The sequence below is a fragment of the Larimichthys crocea genome, chromosome X (genome assembly GCF_000972845.2).
Source record: "Larimichthys crocea isolate SSNF chromosome X, L_crocea_2.0, whole genome shotgun sequence".
In the NCBI taxonomy this organism is placed as follows: domain Eukaryota; kingdom Metazoa; phylum Chordata; class Actinopteri; family Sciaenidae; genus Larimichthys; species Larimichthys crocea.
This window is the reverse complement of record NC_040020.1, coordinates 22,357,423-22,381,621: the sequence shown is the minus strand read 5'-3', so window position 1 is coordinate 22,381,621 and position 24,199 is coordinate 22,357,423. Positions and strand designations below refer to the sequence as shown.

Genomic DNA, 24,199 nt, shown 5'->3' with positions numbered 1-24,199 from the left:
GAAAATGTGTTCAGAGCCCAGAAGAATAGAACGCCCTGTATAATGTCATATAATCCAGTAGTACAGTCCTGGCTACTAGCTTTGTTTACACTGTGTCACAATGTTTAAAAAACACTTAGTGGAATATGTTTAAGTAAGCTTCTTAACAACAATAAACTCTCTTGACAGTGTAAACATATGAGTATGTTTCATATGAAATGTTAATTGTCCTATCACCTGAAGCTGATAACTGACAGTGATGGAAGTTTACTCAAGTTGAACAATTCATTTCTGAGTCTGTGTTGTCCAAATATTGCCACTGTATAGACGAGGAACCTTTTTGATGTAGGTAACAACATGGCCTTTCCTCCACTGACACCCTGAGACCTTTTCTCTCCATTTTTCATCCATCCATTGATTTTGTTTTCTACAAATGAACATTTGATGTGCTCATTAGTTTTTCTTAAAGAACCAGTATATAGGATTTAGTGGCATCTAGTGATGTAGTTGCTGATTGTAACCTCATCACCTCACCCTCTCCTTCATATGATGAAGGAGAAACTACAGTAGCCACAAAATGCACAAAAAACATGATGGGCCATATCTAGAGCAGTGTTTAATTTGTCCATTCTGGGCTACTGTAAAAACATGGTGGTTCAACATGGCGGACTCTGTGGAAGAGGACCTGCTGCTTCTGTAGATATACTATAATAATATCTATATATAATAAAATATTAAATCACATAAAATCAATTTCTGCCATGTTCTGTAAATAGAGCTCCCTAGATCCGACACACTGGACATCTACAGTAGGCATGCTGGGCAATCTGAGGGGCTGACTAAAGCATGTCTGGAGGATTTTGGAGCTGAAAAAACTTAATTCTGCATTGCTGGCAGTTCAACTCCTTGAAAGCATTCACTGGTTATAAATGATTCCTCCACCACCTCAAGCCTGTACTCACCTCTCTCCATTCCCTGTTGGCTATTCCTTGAGTGTACAGCACACAAACTGTTGAATTAGAAAGAGAGGAGGGAAGAGAAACAAGCGAGGGTTAGACTGATTGAAAAGTATTTAACAGTGACCAAACAATGCTGAGAAGCCAGCTGAGAGCATGTTCTTTCCCCGGACCCCAACATGAGAGGAAAACTCCCTAATTAAATGTCACTAGAATTTTGCCTTGCAGCATGATGATATTTCAGAGAGGGGAGAGGGGGGAGGGGGATGTCGATGTGCTGATGGGTGTTTACGTGTGTGGAGAAAAGTCCTCCTTAGTGATATTTGAGTATTTCCATCCGAGGCAGTCTTGGAGTGGTTTTGGGTGACGGACCACTAGTTAAAACACAGCAAGGCAATCAGCTGGCACTAAAATGACATTTCATTTGCATTCTAGGAGCCTTTACTGTATCCACACACATCTGTCACACGGCAGCAACCCGGATAACTCCTGGGACCAGACACTTGGAAATCTGCTGAAATGTTAAAAAAGCTGGTAAAATGCTTTTAAAATTGAAAAGGGAGCAGTGGAATGGTGGAAACTGTTTGTCACCATGATTAAAGTATAGTTTAAAACCTTTAATAAGGTCCTGAATAGAATGAAACGGAATAATAATATATTTTGTTGACAAAATAAGCATAACATTTTTTTTTACCTGGCTTTGTCACACAGAACCATTTGGGAAGTAGACAGGTCAAAAAATACAGGCCAAGTGATTGGATGAGCCATCTGTATATAACTGTATATCAAGGGCAAATTAGAACAACAACATTTTGCAGGTTAATGTTAGCTTGCTAAAAACTATTTACTCCCAGTACCTTCCAGAAATATAGTTTACAGTATGTCAATCACCAAAATGCTGTATAATAATGATAAAACTGATATTTTAAATGACTTCACAAAGAAATTATTTAACAAAACAATTCCTCAATTTACAAAACTATTTACCTAAAAACAACCTAGCTAAACAACATTGTTTGGCATAATTGGATATTTCACACTGACTTTCAACATTTTTCCATGTATGCATGTATGAATAAAATGATTAGCAGCGTAGCATTTAGATTTCCCCCTCAATGTCATGTTACAGCTTCATGTTAGAATTACTTCTTTAGTTAGCTGATAGGCACTGCAATGTTACTCATTACTTACTGTAAGTCTTGAAACTACTAATCTTTTGCATGGCTGCTGTTTACTGCTGTAATCTGAGCAGCATCTTTTAGAAATAATCTTTAAAACCTGTTTCCAGCCCAATTCCACCTGAGCAACAATGATCGCTAACTCTAAAAGGCCACAACAACAACCTCGACCTGTCATTCTCTTCTGTGGTCAAAGACATGAGCTTGTTAGCTCTTGTTGAGAGCTGAATAACCACTAAGATGGACATGCCTGGCTGGTAGACTGTCCATGGGGACCCATGGCATTGTTGGGGAGCTGGTTGAGTGGCTCAGTGGTTACAGACACTGTTCCATAAGAAGTTTGATTACTACAACAACCAATGTGGGTCCGTCACTGGCTGTCATTTAACAAGACCCAAATGCCTGTCACAAACTGTGGTTAGTAATTGTTGTATTACTGTTTGTGTTCACATAACCAGGTGGAAAAAAGTTACTGTATCTGGTTCGAAGCGTCAGCCACATCTGTTTGTTATTAATTGTTAATTGTTTTTGAATGTTAAACAAAGCTGCCTGTGCTATTCCAAAATGATTATTGGCATGTAAGAATTCTTTGGTATTTCCTTATTTTTCCTCTTAGCCAAGGGATGAAAATGCTACCTGGCAGCCTCCTAGTCATGAAAAGACTACAGGAAGTTTCAGTGTTTCATGCATTAAATATAATATAAATGTTGTTAACTAATATAAATCAGTGAGATTTACTGGTGCTGGTAGGCAGATTTTCTTACATTTTGGTCAGACCTAAACTACTTAAGTAATAATTGGCTGCTGGTGGTGCCTTCAAATAACCATAAGGAGACAAAAGTGGTATTAATCCTCTCTGTAAGAAAGCATATTTCCATCACTGTTCCTTTAACGTAAATTAACTGAAGCAGCTATGGTTTGTGCACAATTATGATATCATGTATTACATTCTGCTGTGTAGTCAATAGTGAATGCTTTTAGACTCAGGCTTGGACTCGGGAGTACAACTAAATTAAATTATTCACATAACTGGTGATGAGCAACAATGTAGTGACGAAGCTTGTCCCTGCCTAGTGAAAACTGTATTTTGAAGGATTACATGCTGTATTATGGGATAAAACTGCACTGTCAGCAATGCTTCCACTGAACAGCCACAACGGTAATGGAACACATGTAAACCCAACTACCATGTCTAATTTATGGTCACATTGCAAACGTGTTCATAATTAACGAAATGTTACTTCTGACTGCTGCTGTTCAAACCTGCTGTGTGCTGTAACAAAACTGAAGCAGTGAGCAGGAGCTAAATCAGAAAAAGAACTTGAGTTGATCTTGTGACATCTGATTATAAAGCGAACACCTTCCACTGAGGTGACATACATTATCATTAATTACAGAGTGAATTAATTCCAAATTACAAGAGTTAATGTATGAGCTACCACCAGCTGATGAAATGACATGACTGATTTAATTATGGATTCATTAACACTTGTGGCTGTGCGTGAAAATCATCACCGGGACCATCTGATGAATTCCAATATTTTCCCCCCGCAAAACTTGCATTTCATGTTTTAGAATGAAGCTCATGTTGAGCTCATGCTGACACACTATATCTTTAACATTTTGTAGTAAACTCATGTTTTTTCCGACTTGCATCCATGTTGAAACACCACACCACAAACAAAAACCCTAATTACCGTGCGTGTGGTGCAGCGGTAGAAGTGCTCAAACTCGTGTTTTGGCAGACTGTCAGTCTGGATGTTGTATATGTTGCATTGTGGATGGTGTGCAGTGAGTCGGGGCTCAGCTGGTTGAATATACAGTCATCTTTTAATCTTGCAATGAAGCATGGGATACACATGTCTTCTGTGTATGCATGGGGGGGGGTACATCAATCACACACCTGTAAATAGCGATGCATTCGATGCTATCCGTACCGGCACACTTTCAGCTCTTCCTATTCATCAGGATGATGATGAGGGAAGGAGATTGACAATAACACAGCTAACGCTGTCTCTGTCTTGTATGCTGAAGACACCGATGGCACATTTTTTTGCAATGATCAAAGCACATCTATATTCCTGCACCACAGGAACTAAAATACACACAAACATGCACAGAACAAAAACACTGGATTATTGTCCAGCTTTATAAGCTAATATGAATATGTTGGGTGAGCCTGAGGCCCTGAATGTGTGCACTTGTGTGTGTGTGTGTGTGGCTCTGCTGAGGCGGTCTAATGCTGTGTGACTGGGGCCAGTGCTGTCAGCAGAGTAGAGACATGGACGCAGCACAAGTGCCTCATTGCATAAACGTTGGGGTGGGCAGGAATGCTCATCCTGCTCTCCCACCGTCTGACACTTAAAAAGGTCCAATCCGCAATTCTGGGAGCTCATCAATTATGTGTTCACACACACCGGCCAGCACTTAAAACACCATTGGATTCATTGTGCACCACCCAGGTGGCAAAGTGCTGAATATTTCAGTAATGAAGAAAGGTGAAGCTGTAAAGAAATGCATGCTAAACAAACGTTGAATGAGTAAAAAAAAGATTCATGTGTGTGTATGTGGTGGCCAAAATATTAAAAAAACTTCTCAGTATAACACAACAACACTGTAAACTACAACCTCACTAATCAAAATATAGTAAGATGAATACCTCTCTGACAGTGTCAACAAAAACTGAAACATTATAAGATTCATGAAAGTAGAATTTACAGTAGAGTTGTTTTATTGGATACAATGGACACCAGTTTGTACAAGTGTACTGTAAGAGGCTGGTAAGCGTATGTTTTAACTTCATAATTTCACTGTAACAATGATTAATTTTCCTTCCATGTTTATTTTTAGAGGGCTTTTAGCAGACACGACTGTCACAGTCTGTTACCGACAACAAGGAACTACTCTACAATCCTGAAGCTTGTGTGTGTCTGCATACCTGAGTATGAGAGGATCTGTTCTCCGCATTTAGACCCATCTACATTTATCTACAATTATTTTTCCATAAAAAAGCATTATTACAAGAACGCCTAACTTTAGTTAAGTGTGCCTAGTATAAAATTGACCTCACTTAAGAATAATATTTGATTATTCAATCAAAGAATAATCCTGGGGTCAAATATTTTTGCCTCTGACCTCACTTACAGGTATCAGTAGACATAAAATGCCAGTTTTCGGTATTTGATAGCTTTTAATCTGCAGTGCAACAGATGTATTTCAGTCTGTATCAATAAAATTGATACCCATCACTAGTGTTTATATGTTAACTGAACAGAACACCATTCTTTAAAGTGACAACACATGTTACATGTTTACAAGGAAAAACACATCTTCAGAGACCCTTTACATTGCTCTGTCAAGGCAAAATTGCTGTTGGATAGCAGACTGGGCCTTTAAAAACCACTGGACCAGTTGCCAAATTGAACCCCTACTGCCAAGCGAGTGAGTGTGTGTGTGTATGTGAGTGAGTGTCCTTTAATTTGTAGGAGGAAAGTGGCTGGTTTGTGTGTGAGAATGATCTGGTTCCCCTCACTCACATTGGGAGCAGAGAACAGTGACGAATACGACCTCTGACATATGCAAATGTCTACTGATTCACACACAGCCAAGGCAGAATGTGTGTGTGTGTGTGTGTTTGTACAGCTGAAATCTGCCTGCATGTGGTAGATACTTGTCTATGCTTCTCATTCTATGTTTTTTTGTTGTTGTTTTTTTAATTGATTTCTACATTGTAAATTAAGACTGAAGACATCCAAACTATGAAGTAACACATGAAAATATGTTCAAAAGTAAAAAAGTGCACCTGGTGGCCTGGTGGTGTGTTTTGGGTCATTGTACTGTTGAAAAACAAATGATGGTCTCACTAAGCTCAAATCAGATGGGATGGCATGTTAATGCAGAATACTGTGGTAGCCATGTTGATTCAGTGTGTTAAATTTTAAGTAAATCAACAACAGTGTCACCAACAAAGTACCCTCACAACATCACACCTCATCCTCCATGCGTCACTATGGGAACAACACATTGAGATATCCCTCCGTATTCCTCCGTCTCACTTGTCCTTTCTTGTGTTTCTTGGCCCAAGTAGTTTTCTTCTTGTTGGTCTCCTTCAGTCGTGGTTTTCTTTGTAACAATTCAAACATGAAGGCCTGATTAACACAGTCGATGTTGAGATGTGTCTGTTAGTCGACCTCTGTGAAGCATTTGTGTGGGCTCTGATCTGAGGTGTTGTTCATTGATCATTTCTGAGGCTGGTACTGTATGAACTTCTCCTCTGTATCTGAGGTAACTCTTGGTCTTTCTTTCCTTGGATAGAGCCAGATACATCTGTTAATTCAAAACCATTCCAGGTGACGACCTCATGAATCTCAAGAAGCCAAGAAGTGTGCAAAGCTGTCATCACAGCAAAGCTACTTTGAAGAAATATGACATAAAATATAAAATATTTTATTTAGGGCTGTCAATCGATTAAAAAAAATTAACTAATTAATCACAAAAAAATCAGTAATTTATCGCGATTAATTTATCAATAAATTTATCAATAAATTAATTGCATTTTTCTGAGACTGAAGCTTATAATGAATATTTATTTATGTAAAATGATCAAATTAATGTAGAATAAACACAGAGAAAGTATATTTAAAATCATTCATTTTATTGGCTTATGGTGCACATATGCACAGTGCTAATAGAAAAAAGGAAATAGGACGGAAGTATACTAAAGAGGAAATATACTATATTTAATATTTAAATTCGGCTTTGCAAACTGTGCAAATTGCCTTGTTTTTGTCCAACGAGCCGTCGGGCAACTTTTTAAAATGAAATGTTCCCCCTAAAAGTCCGTCCTTATCCATCTTTCCGCCATAGACTCTCCTTTAGTTAGGATAGATCATAGACATATACATAGACGCCGCATTGAGCACGTTGGTCCGTTGCTGCGATACGTTAACGCGTCCGCCATATGGCAGATCTGCCCGTAAACTAAAACAAGCAGGGCCGGTTTTAGCTATGGGCAATGTGGGCGACCGCCCAGGGCACAGTCTCTGTGAGGGCTTTAAGTTAATGCCTCTTATACACCCATTCACACACACACTATTATATCTGGGAAACAAAGCTCTACTTTGCCACATCCAAAATGGTGTCGACGTCGACGTACGATTCAGCGCTCAAAAAGGTTATGGGTCAGCCGCCACCGGAAGTAAACAAAACCGTGTTAATTGCGTTAATTTTTTTTAACGCGTTAATTGTTTCAAATTAATCGACAAAATTAACGGGTTAATTTTGACAGCACTAATTTTATTATAATTTGTTCCCCACATAATTCCATATGTGTTATTTCACCATTTGGATGTCAGTGTTAATCGTCATTATAGATATTAAGAAAAATGAAGAAAAAACATTGAATGAGAATCAGAAGCTGTGTCTAAACTTTTGACTGGTACTGTGTTTGGACTGTTGGCAGCTGGTGCGTGAGTGTGTGTGATGGGAGAACAGCTTACTTGGATCAGACTTGGAGAAGGTGTCTCTGTCCAGCAGGTTCCTGAAAAATAAGAAAACAAAGAGACACATTGACATAAAAATTAATTGCAGAGCACTCCTTCTTCAACAAAGAAAATCACTAAACTTCACCTAATTAGCACCGTCACTAACTTGTTTAACCATAACCCTCCTCTGATTTGATTAACAAAAGCCATTTCATCCAATCACTAAGGCAGTAACATTAAACAGACTATAAAATCAAGCTTAATGTGGAGCCCATTTATGTTTCAAATATACAGAGAAAACAGCAGAAGAGAGGACCTCTTTTTCACTTTTTGCACTCCCTGGGTGCCAGCAACAACAGTGGCATCAAATTTAGATGACACTCCAGTCTTTTCTCTCTGCAGGAGGGGTAGAAAAATGCAAAGTCCCATCACAAGGCAGATGCTCAGAACCACTGAGGTATTCCACGGTTAAACAGCTCTGAAGGAATTAAATATGCACACACAGACGACAAGTCACAGCTGTCTGAGACCCCAAGAAGAAATAAACAAGGAGCAGCTCAGGCTCAGAAAACGGAAACCCAGCTTGTTATGTCAGTGGTGGAGCTTTGTGGTTTTGTGTTATTTGCTTACAGTGTCCAGGGCTCGGGAGGAGGTGGCTAGGAGGACAGCAACGAGGCTGACAACACCCAAAGGGGCTGAAGTGAACACCTTAATTCACTCACTCAGCTGTACTCCTGCCAAATCCTGCATTAAAACCCTATGAAGCTTTCATAGATCTAACCCAGAATGACTAAATAAGTGCATTGGCCATCAGCAGGGACACATTAGCCCAAAATCTACCCATGTGGAGCTGCTACAAGTATTTCACATTGCATCAAATGTAACTTGATGCTACACTGACTTGTAATCAGGTGAATGGTGTCTCTGTCATTCGTACATTTGTTCGTACATTTGTGCTCTGGGTATGAGTACAAAGGGTGTAAAAAGTAACTAACGTTAACTATTTGGCTGCTGCGCATCAACTTTACAGAGCTTCCTGATAGACAGTAAAGTAAAGCACTGCAAACTGTAGCTGCTCTTAGCTAGTGTTAGCTCAGTTTGTTAGCCGAGCTGCCCAGAATGTGAGCTCAGAGTACTGGAGGAGTGTTAGTGTTTGAATAGAGAAGAAACCGAGCACAGACGCCGAGCTGGCCTTCTCGCTGTTGGACTAGTAAGTAATATTAGCAGGCTGCTATGTCTTGTGTTGTTAACCTTGTTTCATGTTTGTCTGTTAGCAGTTTTCGAGTTTCTGAACATAGAAGAACAAATGCACACGTACAGCTGTCCATATTTACCACAGTGGGATTACACTCTGAAACTGGGGGTGCCTAATCACAAGAAGCCGTATTGTGGTGAATATACAAGTGTTTGGATCATTCTGTGCATTGCAGAGGGATACTGCAGGTACGAACTATGCTGCAGGAGAGGTCTGACAGGTGGACTGGCACTGTCACTGATATTTGACCATTTTTTTCCTGCTGTCACATTTGGAACTGACATGAATATAAGTTGACCATGCTGGATGCAGTAAGAGCCACGGGCAATTTTAAACAGCCACTTTCCAAGCATTTTGTGATTTAGAGTCATTAAAGGAGATTTTTGTAGCGCATCATTTTAAGCTGCAATAATCGCAGCAGCATGACTTCATCCATACTGCGCTCTGTTGACAGGGAAATGGAGAGACGAATGAGTAGGGAGAGAGGCTCCTGCTATTATGCTAGCTGCAGGACGAGCATTCTGTCGCCCATCCTGTCCTGTATACCAAGCAGCCAGTGTCTTGGAACCATTGACGGCTAGTGATGTATCTAGAGCAGGCAGTCGTGTTGCGCCGATCCCAGTGTGGTCCCAGATGATAAAACGCCACACTCGCGGTCAGAGCACGCCTACTGGCCTTTCCCCAGGCTTGAGACCTTAAATAAATGATGATAATCATTGGAATCTTGCCGGGGATGTGTTTATGACTGGTACAAAGTCTGAGAGATTGTGTAGGAGTGAGAAGTGGCTGACTTCACCTGCCAAATGGCATAAATGTCCAATAAAAAGCAATACTGTACTGTGCTGGCTCCCAGAGGAGTGTGAGTGGAGGAAGAGACATTCAGTCGAGGAAGAAAAAAAACGTGTTAGGAGTGTATGAGGGACAGGACACAACTGTAGGTGTGAGTGCTGCCTGGACTGCACACACTTGTATGGATATGGTAACCTCCCTCTGATACATGTGCCCCCTCGGGCTTCCACCTGGCCCTGATAGAGAAGGATGACTCTTTAAAAAGCGCTTTCCACCACGGGCAGCGTGGGAAATGCCTGGGCGGCCCAAGCAGAGTGCTTCATCGTTCATCAAACATTTACGCGTGCAGCCCCTCCTCGACATCAGAATTACATTTGAAATCCCACCAGTTACATCACAGCCACCTAAACATGGCAGCTGAAGCTTTAAATACCTGTATGTGCAGAAGGAAGGAGGCAGGAGGGGGGGCTGGCTTCTATCTGCGAGAGCCATTCAGATGAAACAGGATGTTTTCTTAAAAAAAAGGGAACATTGCCTTCTGAGGTCTGCAATCAAACGCACAAAGAGGATCAAATAGGACCTCATCACAACAGGAGTGTGATTTATATTTATTTAAAATTTTATACCAATTATAAAGAAGGGGTGTGTTCTGAGCAGAGATCATGTGCATATATACTGTTTGCCTTCCACACATATGCACCCAACCTAGCCTCTAATAGCTGGCTACATGTTGTGTTAAAAGGGGCAGCCAGGAATTAGGATTAGGAACCGAAAATTTTGACTATTCTGAAGTAAGAAAATAGTCCGAATTTTATTTCTTTTATTTCCTTCTCAGCAAGAAAACCTCCTTGCCTTCTTGCTTCTTGAAGTCATGGAGGTCCAGATTGCAGCGTGGGTGGCCACTCCCATTGCGTAGCCCCATCTAAGTCTTCTAGCTTGACATTTAGCCCTCAAGCTTCTGAGCAGGTTTGCTTACTGTTAGTGCAGTAGCAGTCCATAAAGCTATGAACTAGCTAATAAAGAGGTCCCCTTGGTGAAAGCACAGTAATGAACAGCACATGCTTGTCTTGCTGGGAGGATAGCATCAGATCAATGAGGTCAATTGAGTGAAGAAAACTCTGAGCCATACTGATCAATCCACCTTTGACGCACCTAAGACACTCTCTTAACTCTCAATGATTTTCTCCGATCCTCAGTCTGCGTTTGTATTTGCACTCACTGGAAAGTAATGTACATCCAATAATGAACTAAAGGAATCATACTTGACTGAAAGACTGACATTACTTCAGTGCATGTACATTTGAGAACAGAATCACTGCTTGTTGAACAGCTTTCTATGACATGATTGTGGCAGTAAAACTTTGATTAGACATTTAACACTGCTTCATCCATCTCAATCAATGACCATCAACCTTCTTCCTTCATTGTGACCACCAACATTTAAGATTTAGAGTTGGTCTCTCTGGCATTTCCAACACAATTGCAACTTGCAGTGCAACCCTTCTAAGCTGTTCATATTTTGGCTATTACAATTAATCGAATTTTGATCACGATTTCGATTTTGTTGTCAAACATCTCAAAAATCATATAACCGTGTTTAAACAATTTATTTTCCGCTTTTCATTACATGATTTCTGAGAGACGCGCATGCGCAATACGTGCCATTTCACGCGGCCCCGCTGACTAACAGGATAGCCCATACTCTCTCATGCAGCTGAAGAGTGAGGAGGTGTGTTGTTTGGTGTTCAAAAACAGTGAGCAAGATTGAAAGCGAATGAGAAGAATCCGACGAGAAGCAGCAGCACATAATGTGCAAGATTTGCTACAGTACAAGGTAACAGCTGCTCCTCTTGGTAACACTACAAATTTATTCAACCATCTCAAACAAAAGCACAAAGTCACTCACGACGAATTAATAAAGAAACAAAAAGACAAAGCCAGTGCCACAACCAGCAAGACGTCAACACAAACTCAGTCATCGATCACAGACACATTGTTTAATGCTACTCCTTATCCGACAAGTTCGGAGAGGCACAAGACATTAGGCTACGTTTACACATAGCCGGGTATGTTGAGAAACGAATATTTCCCTTCCTCCGTTTTCCAAAATAACATTGTGTACATAGCATTGTTTTCAAAAAAAGTTTTTGTTTACATCAACCCGCATAAATACGCCATGGAGTGCCATCATAACTACACCAAGCCTATGGGCGGCTGCTTCCATGATCATCGTCATAGCAAAAGGTAAACACTGGTCGCACTTTTGGCGCATCAGCTGGCTAAAACTCAAATCATTGTCAGAGGCGAATTCACCGTTTGCGGGTAAAAGATACAAACAAAGGGAAATGTCTCGTTTTTTTTAAAATACCCGTGTACGTGTAAACGGGGTCTAACAGCTGCCATTGGACATTTCTTAGCTAAAGATATGCAGGGTGAGGGTTTCAAGAAAACTTCTTCTTCTTCTTCTTCTACCGAATATTCGGCAACCGAAAGTATTCGGCCGAATATTGCAAAAAATGCCACATTCGGCTTTCGGTGAAGTGGCCGAATAGTGGCGTGACACAATTGACGCAATGAAACAACGTGCGCGGTGATCTGGCCAGGGTTGCTGATTCTTTTCTCATTCCACACAATAAACCCACGATGCAGGATATAGGAAAAACACAGGCAAGAAATACATCATACACTGCTCTTTAGCAAAGCTATATACTTCTCTCTACATTACGGCGTCTCACACATGCGAGGTGCGTTCAATGACCATCAAAATGACTATGATGCGTTCATGAACGTGGGAAAAATGGAAATTCATCGGAAATATAATAAAACTAAATAGTATTTCTTTCAAGAACAAATTAACAGTGATTAAAACAACATGGGCTTTCTAACAGTATAAATGAAATAATAATTATACTAACTGGAAATTCTACTGGAATATCTGGAGGATATTAAATAAACATTGACTTTCTTTGAAAAAACATGTCTACAAATTTATTAGGCTATTTATGCAATAGTAAAAAAATAGTGAAAAATTCAGCCAACCATTTAATTTTTTTTCGGTTTATTATTATATTTATTTTGTTCTATAAATATAGAGAATTTGCAGAGCAGCTGGATCCATAGTTTATTTTTGATACATTTATGTTTTTCTATGCCTTACTTAATGTTCCATAAAGTATATTTATTTTATTGATTTAATGCTTTATACATTGCAAAACAGCTGTAAAGTACATATTTTTAGCCAAAATGTATTTTCAATTTGAATATTTTGCATAAAGTGTTTTTTTTTAGAGAGAGAGAGAAATGCTGAATAAATGCATTGTGAAACTCAAAATTAATCGTTTGAATAATCAGGATTTCAATATTGGCCAAAATAATTGTGATATTGATTTTTTCCATATTCAAGCAGCCCCACTACAAGCTGGGAGTGTGGATAAAATTATTCAAATTCAATTCAGGAATGACTAAAATGTTTGTTTTGAGCTAATCCAATAAAACACCTGACAAATTAAGCAACAAAAAAACAGCCTTGCTCACTAATTTGCAATGTTGATGTTGTTGGAGTGTAATAACAAAGAAAAAGCAGCACAGCACAATCGACAGAGACAAATTAATATTTTCTCATGACACATTGTATTGCCAACCCCTAAATTACACCCACATGAACTAATATCAAGTCACATTTATATGATCAAAATATTGGTGTTTATGGTGACTTGTTGACTCAAATGCTCAAATTACACTATAATTTGATTCCAATAAACACAGTGTATGCATTTGGCCTCGACAATATCTGTCTTGGTTCATCCACTGCAGTCAACATCTCAGAGGACTTCAGCTCTTTCCTTTCTGGCTGTTTTGTTGTTGTAGTTTTTCCTAATCAGACACTTATTCAAACACTAGCAGTAATCTGTAACTCAAAAACTTGTTTTTAGAGATGCCGATTAAACACAGTTTAGGAGTTGACAGTGGGTGCCTTTCACCGCTCACCACATTTATCTGTGAATATTGCACTTTGAACCCATCCATAATACTGCCTACATTTTTCTAAAATTCCCCCAGGTAGCTTAGATGAAGCTTCATCACCCACACTGTTTGACAATATTACAGATTTTTGTACCTGCTTGTTCTGTAACTGTGAACAAGCTACTTTGGGGACATATCACACTTTCGGTGAGTGAAATATTCAAGCCTTAGGTGCCTTTGTTAGATTGCATAACAACTTTTAGTTGTTAATTTCCTCATTTTACACAGCTGAATGTAACTCAGCAAAATATACTTTAGAAAACTTTAGAAATACTTTTTAAATAAAGTAATGTAGATCATTTACCATTTTTAATACTAGACCTGCCAAAGGATTGAAGAGACTAAAATGGTATATGTATTGGTAGAATGTAAGTTAGGGCATCATCTGTTCAATTCTGAATTCAACTCTGTATGTTTCACTGTGATGTTTACAGCTTGCTCCAAGTCCAAAAATCCTGAATTATTTTAAAGCATCTGAAAGCACACTGACCACATTAAATCCACGTATTGTCCTGAGTAGAAAGGCATCAAACACTACTAATCAACAGAATGTCTTCAGATCTGTCTACAGCAATCACTGAGATGGAGGAAAGTGGCTATGCAAAAGATGAAAGCAGAGGAACAGAGGGGGCAGGAGGTGAGGCGGTTAGTAATGTGACGGAGACATGTCAGCTCACTGAGGTAACCGGGTGAAGTTACGGTGGCTGGCTGGTGCCTTAATTAGGCCAAATGACTCTAAAAAAACTCATTAATGGAGCCATGAAGCATGATCCCCGCTGGGCTTCCTGCGGTTTGGACCCACCACATGAGGCCAACTTGATCTGTAGGTTTTATGCTCTTTGCTCTGTTCCACTGAAATGGTGGAGGATTTGTAAAAGCAGCCAGTAGACTTTAGGTAGCAAAGTTACATAGTGAAACTACAACGAGAGGGAGAAATGGGGGGTAAACAGGAGACCTGCCTGATTTCATTTCACTTAGCTGCATTAGAACTGTTTGAACTTGACTTCTAGAGTCAACAGGTCTACCTGGTAAATAACAAGAAACTGGAATGGAGTGAAATGTATGAAACATAACATAATAAAATCAATAGAGAAAGTGATACATTACAACAAATTGTTCTTGGAGGAATTTTTTTGCATTATTACAGTGCACACAGCAGCATAGCGTCTTGCTGCTCTGAATTTACTCATGTCAAGACTGTTTTTTAATCATTTTAGTCCTCTGTTCATTTGATGATGACTGTGTCAACTGTTAACTGAAAGAAACGGCAGCAGTCTAAGAATCTGACTAATTAACTCATTAAAAAGCTAACTAACAAATTCTCTATGTGTTGAACGTTTATCGGATCACTATTGTTACATAAATTGCAGTTTATGATGTATATATTATGAATTAATTAATTATTAGCTTAGCTTCTTCTGGTGCAACCTTTTTTGTCATGAATTTGTGTAATATTTGCTTCAAGACAGGTAACATGCTGCACATTTCTTTGTTCAAAATGTACTAATGGATCTGACGTGATGGCAAAATATTGATTGGGGGGACACAGAATGTGTGGCTACTTCCCCATTATACACCTTCAAACTGCTACCTATCGACAGCTACCACTCAGACAGGAGACAGATCGACATTTTCCAGCTTTAAGAAATTTACGTAAACAGAAATATGTTAGTTAGCTGTGTTTTTTACCCTATATTTGTTTACATTTTGCGTCCCCACTGGATGTACAGACTACCACTGAATTACTATGACGTAACCTAAAAACAGTTACAAAGAGCGTCTTTTAAAAAAAAAAAAAAAAAAAAAAGCATTAGTGACAGACATCAGAGATAATAATCTTAATTTCCACCAGGATTTATGTGTCACAGTCGCTGCTGAGCATGTTGTTAAAAGGGTGAAAACAGCAGTCGAAACTACAATAACCAATTTCCCGCTATTTTTATCACACTGGCCGATGCACCTGTCCCTTTCACTACAGCAGTATCTTTGCCTCGTGTCTCTCCCTCCACTCCTGGGAAGGTATGCTGCAGAGTTTGAAAACCTCTGATGTAAAATGTCTGAATAAGCCTCAAATCAGCCCTACTCTAGATGGTGTACATTAAAGATGAGTCTACATTGTTTCAGTCTGACTCAACCAGCTGTCAGACTCTGCAATGTGAGCACCAACCACAGCTCATGGTCCACTACTCTTTGGAGCTTTTCAGTTATTACATTAGAAGGAAGGACAACCATAACTGCAGAAAGACACACATCTGACAAGAAACTACACAAGCTGAGGAAACTGTAACCCTGAAGAGGGGAAGCGATTAAAAAAAAAATAGGTTTCATACTGCTCAGTAAAATCAAAATAGAAATTGTAAACGACAAGTAGTGCTCACTGCAGAGCCATGGGGTGCCACTCCCTAGCTCAGGTCCAGTCCCAACCCAAGACTGACAGAGGCCAGGGCAGTCTGACAACAGGGAGTAGATACTGGGGAGGTTTTCTTGCCAGGTTTGGCTCCTGGGACCCCGGGGCAAAGTCAGCCTTGCAAAACACAGCCTCCAAGTCCATCGGGGAACCAAGGTGATTTACAGAGTCTACAGATAGATTTATTGATATGCAGTTAACCACTACTAGTACTATGTATTGTGTTAGGTATGGATGGACTAAAAAAAATGTATCCTGATTATTTCTGGTATTTATCATGGTAACGATAAAAACGCTGATAAACAAACACCAATTTAGCTTAATCTTTTTGACTATAAATCTATCACCAAAATAATAAAGGCTAGAGGGAGCTGGTGGTGGGTTGCTGTGGGCGTGACTATACCTGCTAAATGTAACCGCTGTGAAACAATCAGGAAATAACATTTTATTTAGCTGATTAATAACAGCTTTATCGAGGCCAGTGCTGGCTGGCTGGCTGGCTGGCTGTCTCGATCTCTCGCTCACTCGCTGTCTAATCATCGGACACAAATCAAATTAAACTTCTTCGTGTCATTATATTTTGCGGTGTAAATTGCTGAGTCGGACTCAGATTTAGAAGCTGGTACATGAAATAAACAAAGTGAGAACACACACATAGGTAGATGATCAGAGTTTAGTCCGTGAATCCACCTGGATAGTCTCTGCTTCAGAGACATTTCAGGCTGTCTGTGGAGGTTCCACCGAGTGTCTGATTGGCAGCCGTAGCGTGAGGAAAGAGCTTTTTGTCAATAAATGTGTTGGGCTGTGAGTGTGTCGCACACATACATACATCATCAATGAGAATTTATCGTTTTTATTGCAGGATGACATATTCTTACAGTGGGGAATGTTTTTGACGATATATCGTAAACGATGACATAACGCACATTCCTAGTGTTAGGTTAATATCTTGTTCAAATGTGTGTCTGATGCTTGACCTGCTTAGTATTGCAGTGATGTTTGTGTACAGTTGTGAAACATAAGAAACAAGCACACAGGATTCCTTCTCTGCTCCAACAAGTCTTTCTGTCTCTTTCTTCACATTCCTCGTGGAGAGTGCAACATCGGCTGTGACACATCGACTGGCCTCTCAGCAGGTTAGCGTCCGGCTTCAATACAACCACATCACAACACGTCAATTCTTCGACGGGATACACTTCCTACCTTTTGTGCCTAAAGGTCATGGCTATCTCTCCGCTGTGGACCACTCAGATCAGATGACAGCCACACCGATGTGAACACAGACATCTTTGTGCAAACATTCTCCATGGACTGACTGTTTGCAGGCCTATCTGATCCTTCATGAACACGTGTGTCATCAAGGCCTTCTGACCAGGACTGATAGGCAGTCGTCAGTCAAACGGCTGTGTGTTGTTGAAGCAGAGGATTTTCTCCTCACTGATGCACAATATTGGACTTGAGTTAATCAATCTGTCAGTTATTCTGCTTGACTACACGCGTGATGAGTGCGGTGATGGTTTGGATTTATTGAGTGAAGGAGGGCTTTCACTGAAGGATGGGATCTATCTAGACTGAATGCTTCAGTAGCTTTGCAGACATGCAGACACCAAAGTGGGAAAATCACACCGCCCACCAGCTCAAGGCTTGTAAATTTTGTGTCGGTGAGTCTGCCGAGGGTGTCGACTCTGCCATCAACTCGGCAGCTAAAAAACAGTGTTAAATAGATGTTTAAAAATAATCTAACTAAATGGTTAAGTAATGGATGTGTCTGTCAAAGAGTGGAAACTATACCAACCACCTCAACTTATTGATGAAAACACGACAGCACTGGCATTGAGGACACTGCTGTCGTGTTTTCACTAGATGTCCATGAAACTTTTAATTAGAAAAAAAGTGTAGAACTTTATCAAAGCTATGCAGTTTAGATCAACAACAACAAATCCCATTGACAGGAAATGGATATTTTTTAACAATCAATTAATCATTTGAGTCTCGGGTTTTATAGTTTTTCCTTCTAGAATGTGAGAATTGCTTTTCTTAAGTCTTACATTACACTAAATTGAATATAATAAGGTTTTGGGCAGCAGGTCAGACATTTGAAAACATAACCTTGAGCTGTAAGATATCACGATTGATGCCATTTTCATTGATTAATCAAGAATACAATTAGTAACTATATAATCATGATGATGCATACGCTTTAAAATGTGACTTAAGCTCGCAACACCAGATAATCAGGGATCTCAGTGCCTCTTCTGGGGATTTCTGAGTGCAAAGTAGTTGCTTTAACAGTAAGGAGAACGGTTGTTAACAAACGTATGCAACAAGGACACACCTCACCTGAAACAATGCTCTTCCCTACAGATAGAAAATAACTTTGTAAAACATAGAAAATGAATGTTACAAGCAACGTTACGAGGTACTCATTTACAAGCACATGACTTCAGTGCCTTTAAGACTTTGGATCGGCTCTGCAGTTGGAATGCAATCAACATGATCTACCATTAGACCTTCACTGTCTAATGGTAGATGATGCTTGACAAAGCTCCTCCAGAGCAACCGACGACCGTATGCACAGGCTGAGTACTCCTGGTGTAAAACAGACAGGCAGCATCCTAAAGGGTCAGTTCACCCATATTTTTAACACAACAATATATTGTATTGCTCCCAGAGGTGTTGAGATTATTTACTGTCAACTCATTACAATGGAGATAACCGCTCACAGCATTAAAAAAAAATGTTAAAAAACTTGTCATTCTAGAAACAATGTCCCGGTTACTCTACAGACCTCCCTGGGAACACCTTGTGCTAACATTAATCATTATTAAGCATTAATCGATTATACACAAGAATATATTTGACGCATGTCGGTCAGTAGGTTAATTTGCATGCACTCAGCTCACAGCTTCCAGTTAACAGTCTGAGGTAAAAGATAAGGTGCACTAAATGAAGCTCAGTGTAGGAGCATTTCCTCCAGAAGACCAACAAATAACAACAACAAAAAACAAAAACTAATTGTTTCTCATTGTGTGATACGACTGTTGAGTTTAGCAGTAGTGCTAACCCTATGCTGTACAACATTAAGAAAAAGTGCCTGGCTGCCATGATGGCTCGCAGCCAAAGATCATATTGCTTCTAGCCGGGGAGAGTGTGATGCGCGATGGTCCAAAATGCTGCTATTTAGAAGTAAGGGGGGGTAATCTCTATAAGCAGATATCTGCATGTGAATGCAGAATCTGTAGGCAAAGGGACAGACATTTTGGCAACAGAGATGTTCTGATTTCCGTTTCCGTCCATTTATCAGGAAGCTCAGAAACATCATCTCTTTTCTTTCAGTAGGTAATTTAGGTGGTGGTTGCCAATAAATGGGCGTTGGTCTATTGGAAGTATATTTATCGAAAACTGACATCCCTGGTTGCTGGAAAGATAAGTTGCCATTGAGTTCATCAAAAGTTTATTTCAAAAGCTTGAAGCAGCCATTCACCGAAAAGATTAATTGATTTCAAGTCCCAGCAGAATATTTTAGAAGTAAATGTCTCAATGTAGCAGAGGACTTGTCTGCTTCCTTTAGCCCCTCACAAATAGATCATCCTGTTGACAGTACAGTACTACAGGCTCATTACGGACAACTCTAGACTCTATTGCACCTCTGAAAAAGAAGAATTAAACAAAGGAGGTTAGCACCATGGTATAGCCAGCAGACTCGTAACTTAAAGCAAGAGGCACGTGAATCTGAACGCAAATGGTGTGCCACTAAACTGGAAGAATTTTGTTTAGTCTGGCAAGATGATATTCAAACATACAGGAAGGCTCTCCGTAATGCCAGAGCAACCCCAGGTTTCTCTTCAGCACCGTAGCCAGGCTAACAGAGAGCCACAACTCTACTGAGCCATCTATTCCTTTAGGTCTAACTAGTAATGAGTTCATGAGCTTCTTGCCCTCAACAGGCCCTGATCTGAATTCTGATACAGCAAGTTTGGAAACAGCTGTAAAACCTGATATATATTCAGACTGTTTTTCTCCCATCTACCCTCATCAAATAACTTCAATAATTTCTTCATCTAAGCCGTCAACCTGTCTCTTAGACCCCATCCTAACCAAGCTGCTCAAGGATGTTTTACCTCTAGTTAAGAATCCGATTAATTCAGAATGCTGCTGCACGTGTTCTGACAGGAACCAAGATCAGAGATCACATCTCTCCCATTTTGGCTTCTCTGCATTGTCTACATGTGAAATCTAGAATAGAATTTAAAATTCTTCTCCTTACTTACAAAGCTCTTCATGGTCAGGCACCATCATATCTAAAAGAGCTCATAATACCTTACTACCCCTCTAGAACACTGCACTCTCAGGACGCTGGGTTCCTTGTGGTTCCTATAGTCTCCAAAAGTAGATTGGGAGCCAGAGCTTTCAGCTATCAGGCCCCTCTTCTGTGGAACAAACTGGGTTCGGGAGGCAGACACGATCAACATTTTTAAGAGTAGACTTAAGACTTTCCTTTTTGATAGAGCTTATAGTTAGGGCTGGCTCAGGTCGCCCCTTACAGTAGTTATGCTGCTATAGGACTAGACTGCCAGAGGACCCCCCCACCTCTCTCTCTACTGATCACCATGCATGTTACTAACTAAACTTCTTCCCCGGAGTTTCTGTGCTCTCTCGTCCAGCAGGTTCATAGATCATGGCTGCTGCTGTGGTCCTGTACGACATCCACCACATAAATTATTACTGTCATTATTGTTACCATATCTCCATTACAGTTTACAGTTAGTTAATGATTTGCTGCTGCTGTTCATCTGTGTCTCTACAGATGGTGGCTTCCTCATGTTGGAACAAACATCTTCACAGGCTCTGATCTTGGAGCCATTATCAGGATTTTATCTAAGACCGACGTAAAACAGCAACAGCAGCTCCGTCTCCTGCAGCAGCTGGCTGATGTATATTGATGATGTATATTTTCAGCATTTTCTGACATTTTATAATGAAGTATAAATAATGAATAATGAAGGTAACAAATAATGAAGGTATCTGTAACTGTACATATTTCTTAAAAATGTTAATTGTTTGTGTGGACATGATGACCAAACAGGTAAAGGCAGAACAGACTGGTGAACAATTTACTGTAATGCAACATTTTCCAGAACAGACATACTGTCAGCTACTGCACACAATAATGAGATATCCACACCCCGAGATAACAGTCTCCTATCTCATTGGTGTATTGCTACCAATATGCTGAACAGGAGAGGTCACTGAGAGGTTTGATGTACGGCTGAAACATTTCCATATCCATTTTGTTAATTGTTTGGTCTACGCAATAAAAGAGCGAAAATGGCTATTACAATTTCACAGGTTCATGGTGATGTATTCTAATTGATAATTTTGTCCAAGACAACAGGGGAAACTCCATCTGCTGATGAAGGTCATGCCATGGAAAGCTTCAGAACAACAGCTATGATAGGGATCTTGCGTTGAAATTATTTTTGGAACTGTTCCCAAGTAAAGATTGAACTTTTAACAAAGATTTGCAGAAATTAAACAAAAACACATTACGTTCTCTTTTTCCTAATATAAATAAATAAATAAATAAATAAATAAATAAATAAATATAAATCAATTGTCAAAACTGCTGATTCATTTTCTGTCAATCAGTCATCTCTATTTGAGGGAAATGATGTTAATCATATGCTATGGCTTTCACACTCAGCAGATTTCAACCCAGCTCAACATCTCTGATAGATTTTAGAGCAACGTGCTAAACACAGCTGTCCATAATCCAAAAATGCATCAGCAACTATCTTGATAACTGATTCAGTGTTTTAAGTCATTTTCCAAGAAAAAAATACTTGTGTGGTTCCAGCGTCTCTCTTGTATTTCTTGTAATTCAGTGTCTCAAAAAGCCTTATATGAAAAAAATGCTGATGGACGTTTATCCCTACTTTTTGGCATTTTATCAATCAACAGTTTCAATTAAAGAAAATAATCCGCAGATTAACTGATAATAAAAATCATTGGTAGTTGCCAACCTGCTCTGCAAGCCTGTGGTAGAAAAACACCACACCATGCTCATTTTTACCTGAAAAATGAGCATAGATCCTTAGATCTAGAGCATCCTTAGATAGATAGATAGATAGATAGATAGATAGATAGATAGATAGATAGATAGATAGATAGATACATAACATATACTTTAACATATTCTTTCAACTGTCAGAGGAAATGAACCAAAAAGTATTCTGTTTAGTGTCCAATAAAACAGAAAAAAAGCAGCAAACTTTCACATTTAAGGAGCTGAACTCCGATTGTTGGCATCTTGATTGAAAAACTGAAACAATGAATCAATCGTCAAAGTAGTGATTGATTCATTTTCTGTGGCTCAACTAATCACAGCTAAGTGTCTCAGCTATAATATAGACAGATGGATATAAATACTGTGACTGACTGAAATTAGGATGATAAATCTATAAAACTGGGCTGACTACTATATCTGTGTCTCATCAGCCAGTTGTAGCATCCAGAGATTACTCACTCCTAGCCCCTCACTTTCTGTCTCCATTTACAGTCTACTCCTCTACTATTAGTGCTACAGTAAGAAAGGAGTGGGGAGCATGGTGCTTCGGTAGTAAAACTGCCACAGTCTGAACTTCATCCAGTCTCCGTGCACAAAAAAAAAGATGAATTTGTGGAATATTACATTAAAACATGAACTCCCTCAGCTCTGCATGAAGCAGCTGCATCACAAAAATGACAGTACAGTAAAGACATGTCAACTCTGACCTCCATCTGGCGATCACCCAAACAAACTGCTGCCAACAGGCGCACAAAATCCAACTCCCTGTTTAAGTCCCTGCATCATCATTCAGGCTGCACTACTGTAACACAGGGAGAAAGGTGACCCCTCAGAAGGCTGCATTCAGGCTCAAATCAATAATAAAGAGCTGTGTTTTGGCATAAAACTGAGCGCGAAGAGAGTTTCTGTTGCGTTTACTCTCCGCTACATCCATCCATCGTGGTGAGGTACAGTTAAGTCCCCGCGTCAAATGTCAGACTGTTGAACAGTTTCACACATACAGACATGACCTTTCCGTCTGTAACAGCAGGAAACCAGCAGCAGTCGGTACTCACCTACAAGAAACCGAGAGTTCAACTTTGGTGGCAGGTATCGCAGCTGTGAACGGGTCTGCGTCCCCAATACACGCCATATTCATCGAGCTGCTCGATCACAAATCGCCCCGTATCCAGAGCCTTAACGGCGGCATGAGAGGAGCCCAGAGGAGAGATGATTGCAGGGACAGGAAGCCTTTTTTCACCGTGAGGACGAACAAGACGTTTGTTTGTTTCTGGAAGCGCGAAGCACCGGAGAGAGGAACGCGGACGCGAAGCTGCAGCGCGCCGGAGCCGCGTCTCTGTGCGCCTCGGTGCTCCGGAGGAGAGAGGAGAGGAGAGGAGAGGACGGTGTGTGGAGGGGAGGGAGGACACACACACACACACACACACAGTGGGAGTGTACAGTAGACTATTTATATCGACTTGTAAGGAACAAATAGCTTCACAAATCAGGATTAGGTTTAGTTCAGGTTTAAGTTCGGTTAGGTTAGATTCAGGATTGAGCTTTTGGAGCTGAGATGATTTTTTGGGCGGATAAATGGTTGAAATATGAATTATAAAGAGCTACACACAGGACAGGCATGCTAGCAGCTCTGTAGCTATTAGCAAATGTTTGGTCAACAGAAGTAAGTGATATTTTAAAAAACCTCGACATTTCAAAGAGCAGAACATATTTAAAACTTACGTTTTCGACGTAAAAGACTATTCTAATCACCCGAATAAAAAAATGCTTCGTGTTGCACCTTAAAAAATTAAATTAAAGACTTGCCTGTTTTCCAAGTTGACTCTCCCAGTAGCGGTACAAACCGAGGCTAGGCAGTCACAAGCAGCGATGAGCGCGAAGCAAGACAAATTAGCTAAGTTCATATTCATATTGATTAAGGCTACATTTAGAAGACGTTAAAACTTGTTTTAAAAGGTTCATAATCAATAGACCTAGTAGGTAAACACAGGTGTTAGCAGTGACACTAATTAAGGTTCAGTTCCATTCAGCTCAGACTGAGTCAGGGTGCTGCATGTTGGCT

General features: G+C 39.9%; 1 protein-coding gene across 3 annotated transcripts in view; it reads right to left on the bottom strand.

Moving 5' to 3' along the window:
- Positions 1-24,196, bottom strand: part of LOC104925118 (copine-8) — a 70,204-nt gene extending 46,008 nt beyond the window's left edge. For 2 of the 3 annotated variants that reach the window (XM_027283762.1, XM_027283763.1), the window contains exons 1-3: positions 23,944-24,196; positions 7,612-7,652; positions 942-988 (exon numbers count right to left, since the gene is read on the bottom strand). In XM_027283762.1, the coding sequence (XP_027139563.1) occupies positions 942-988; positions 7,612-7,652; positions 23,944-24,047 (192 nt within the window). In that variant the 5' untranslated portion in view covers positions 24,048-24,196. Of the gene's footprint in view, positions 1-941; positions 989-7,611; positions 7,653-23,192; positions 23,497-23,943 lie in introns of those variants that run through there. The other variant, XM_019262378.2, reaches the window with a different exon arrangement.
- Positions 24,197-24,199: the final 3 nt, after the last annotated feature.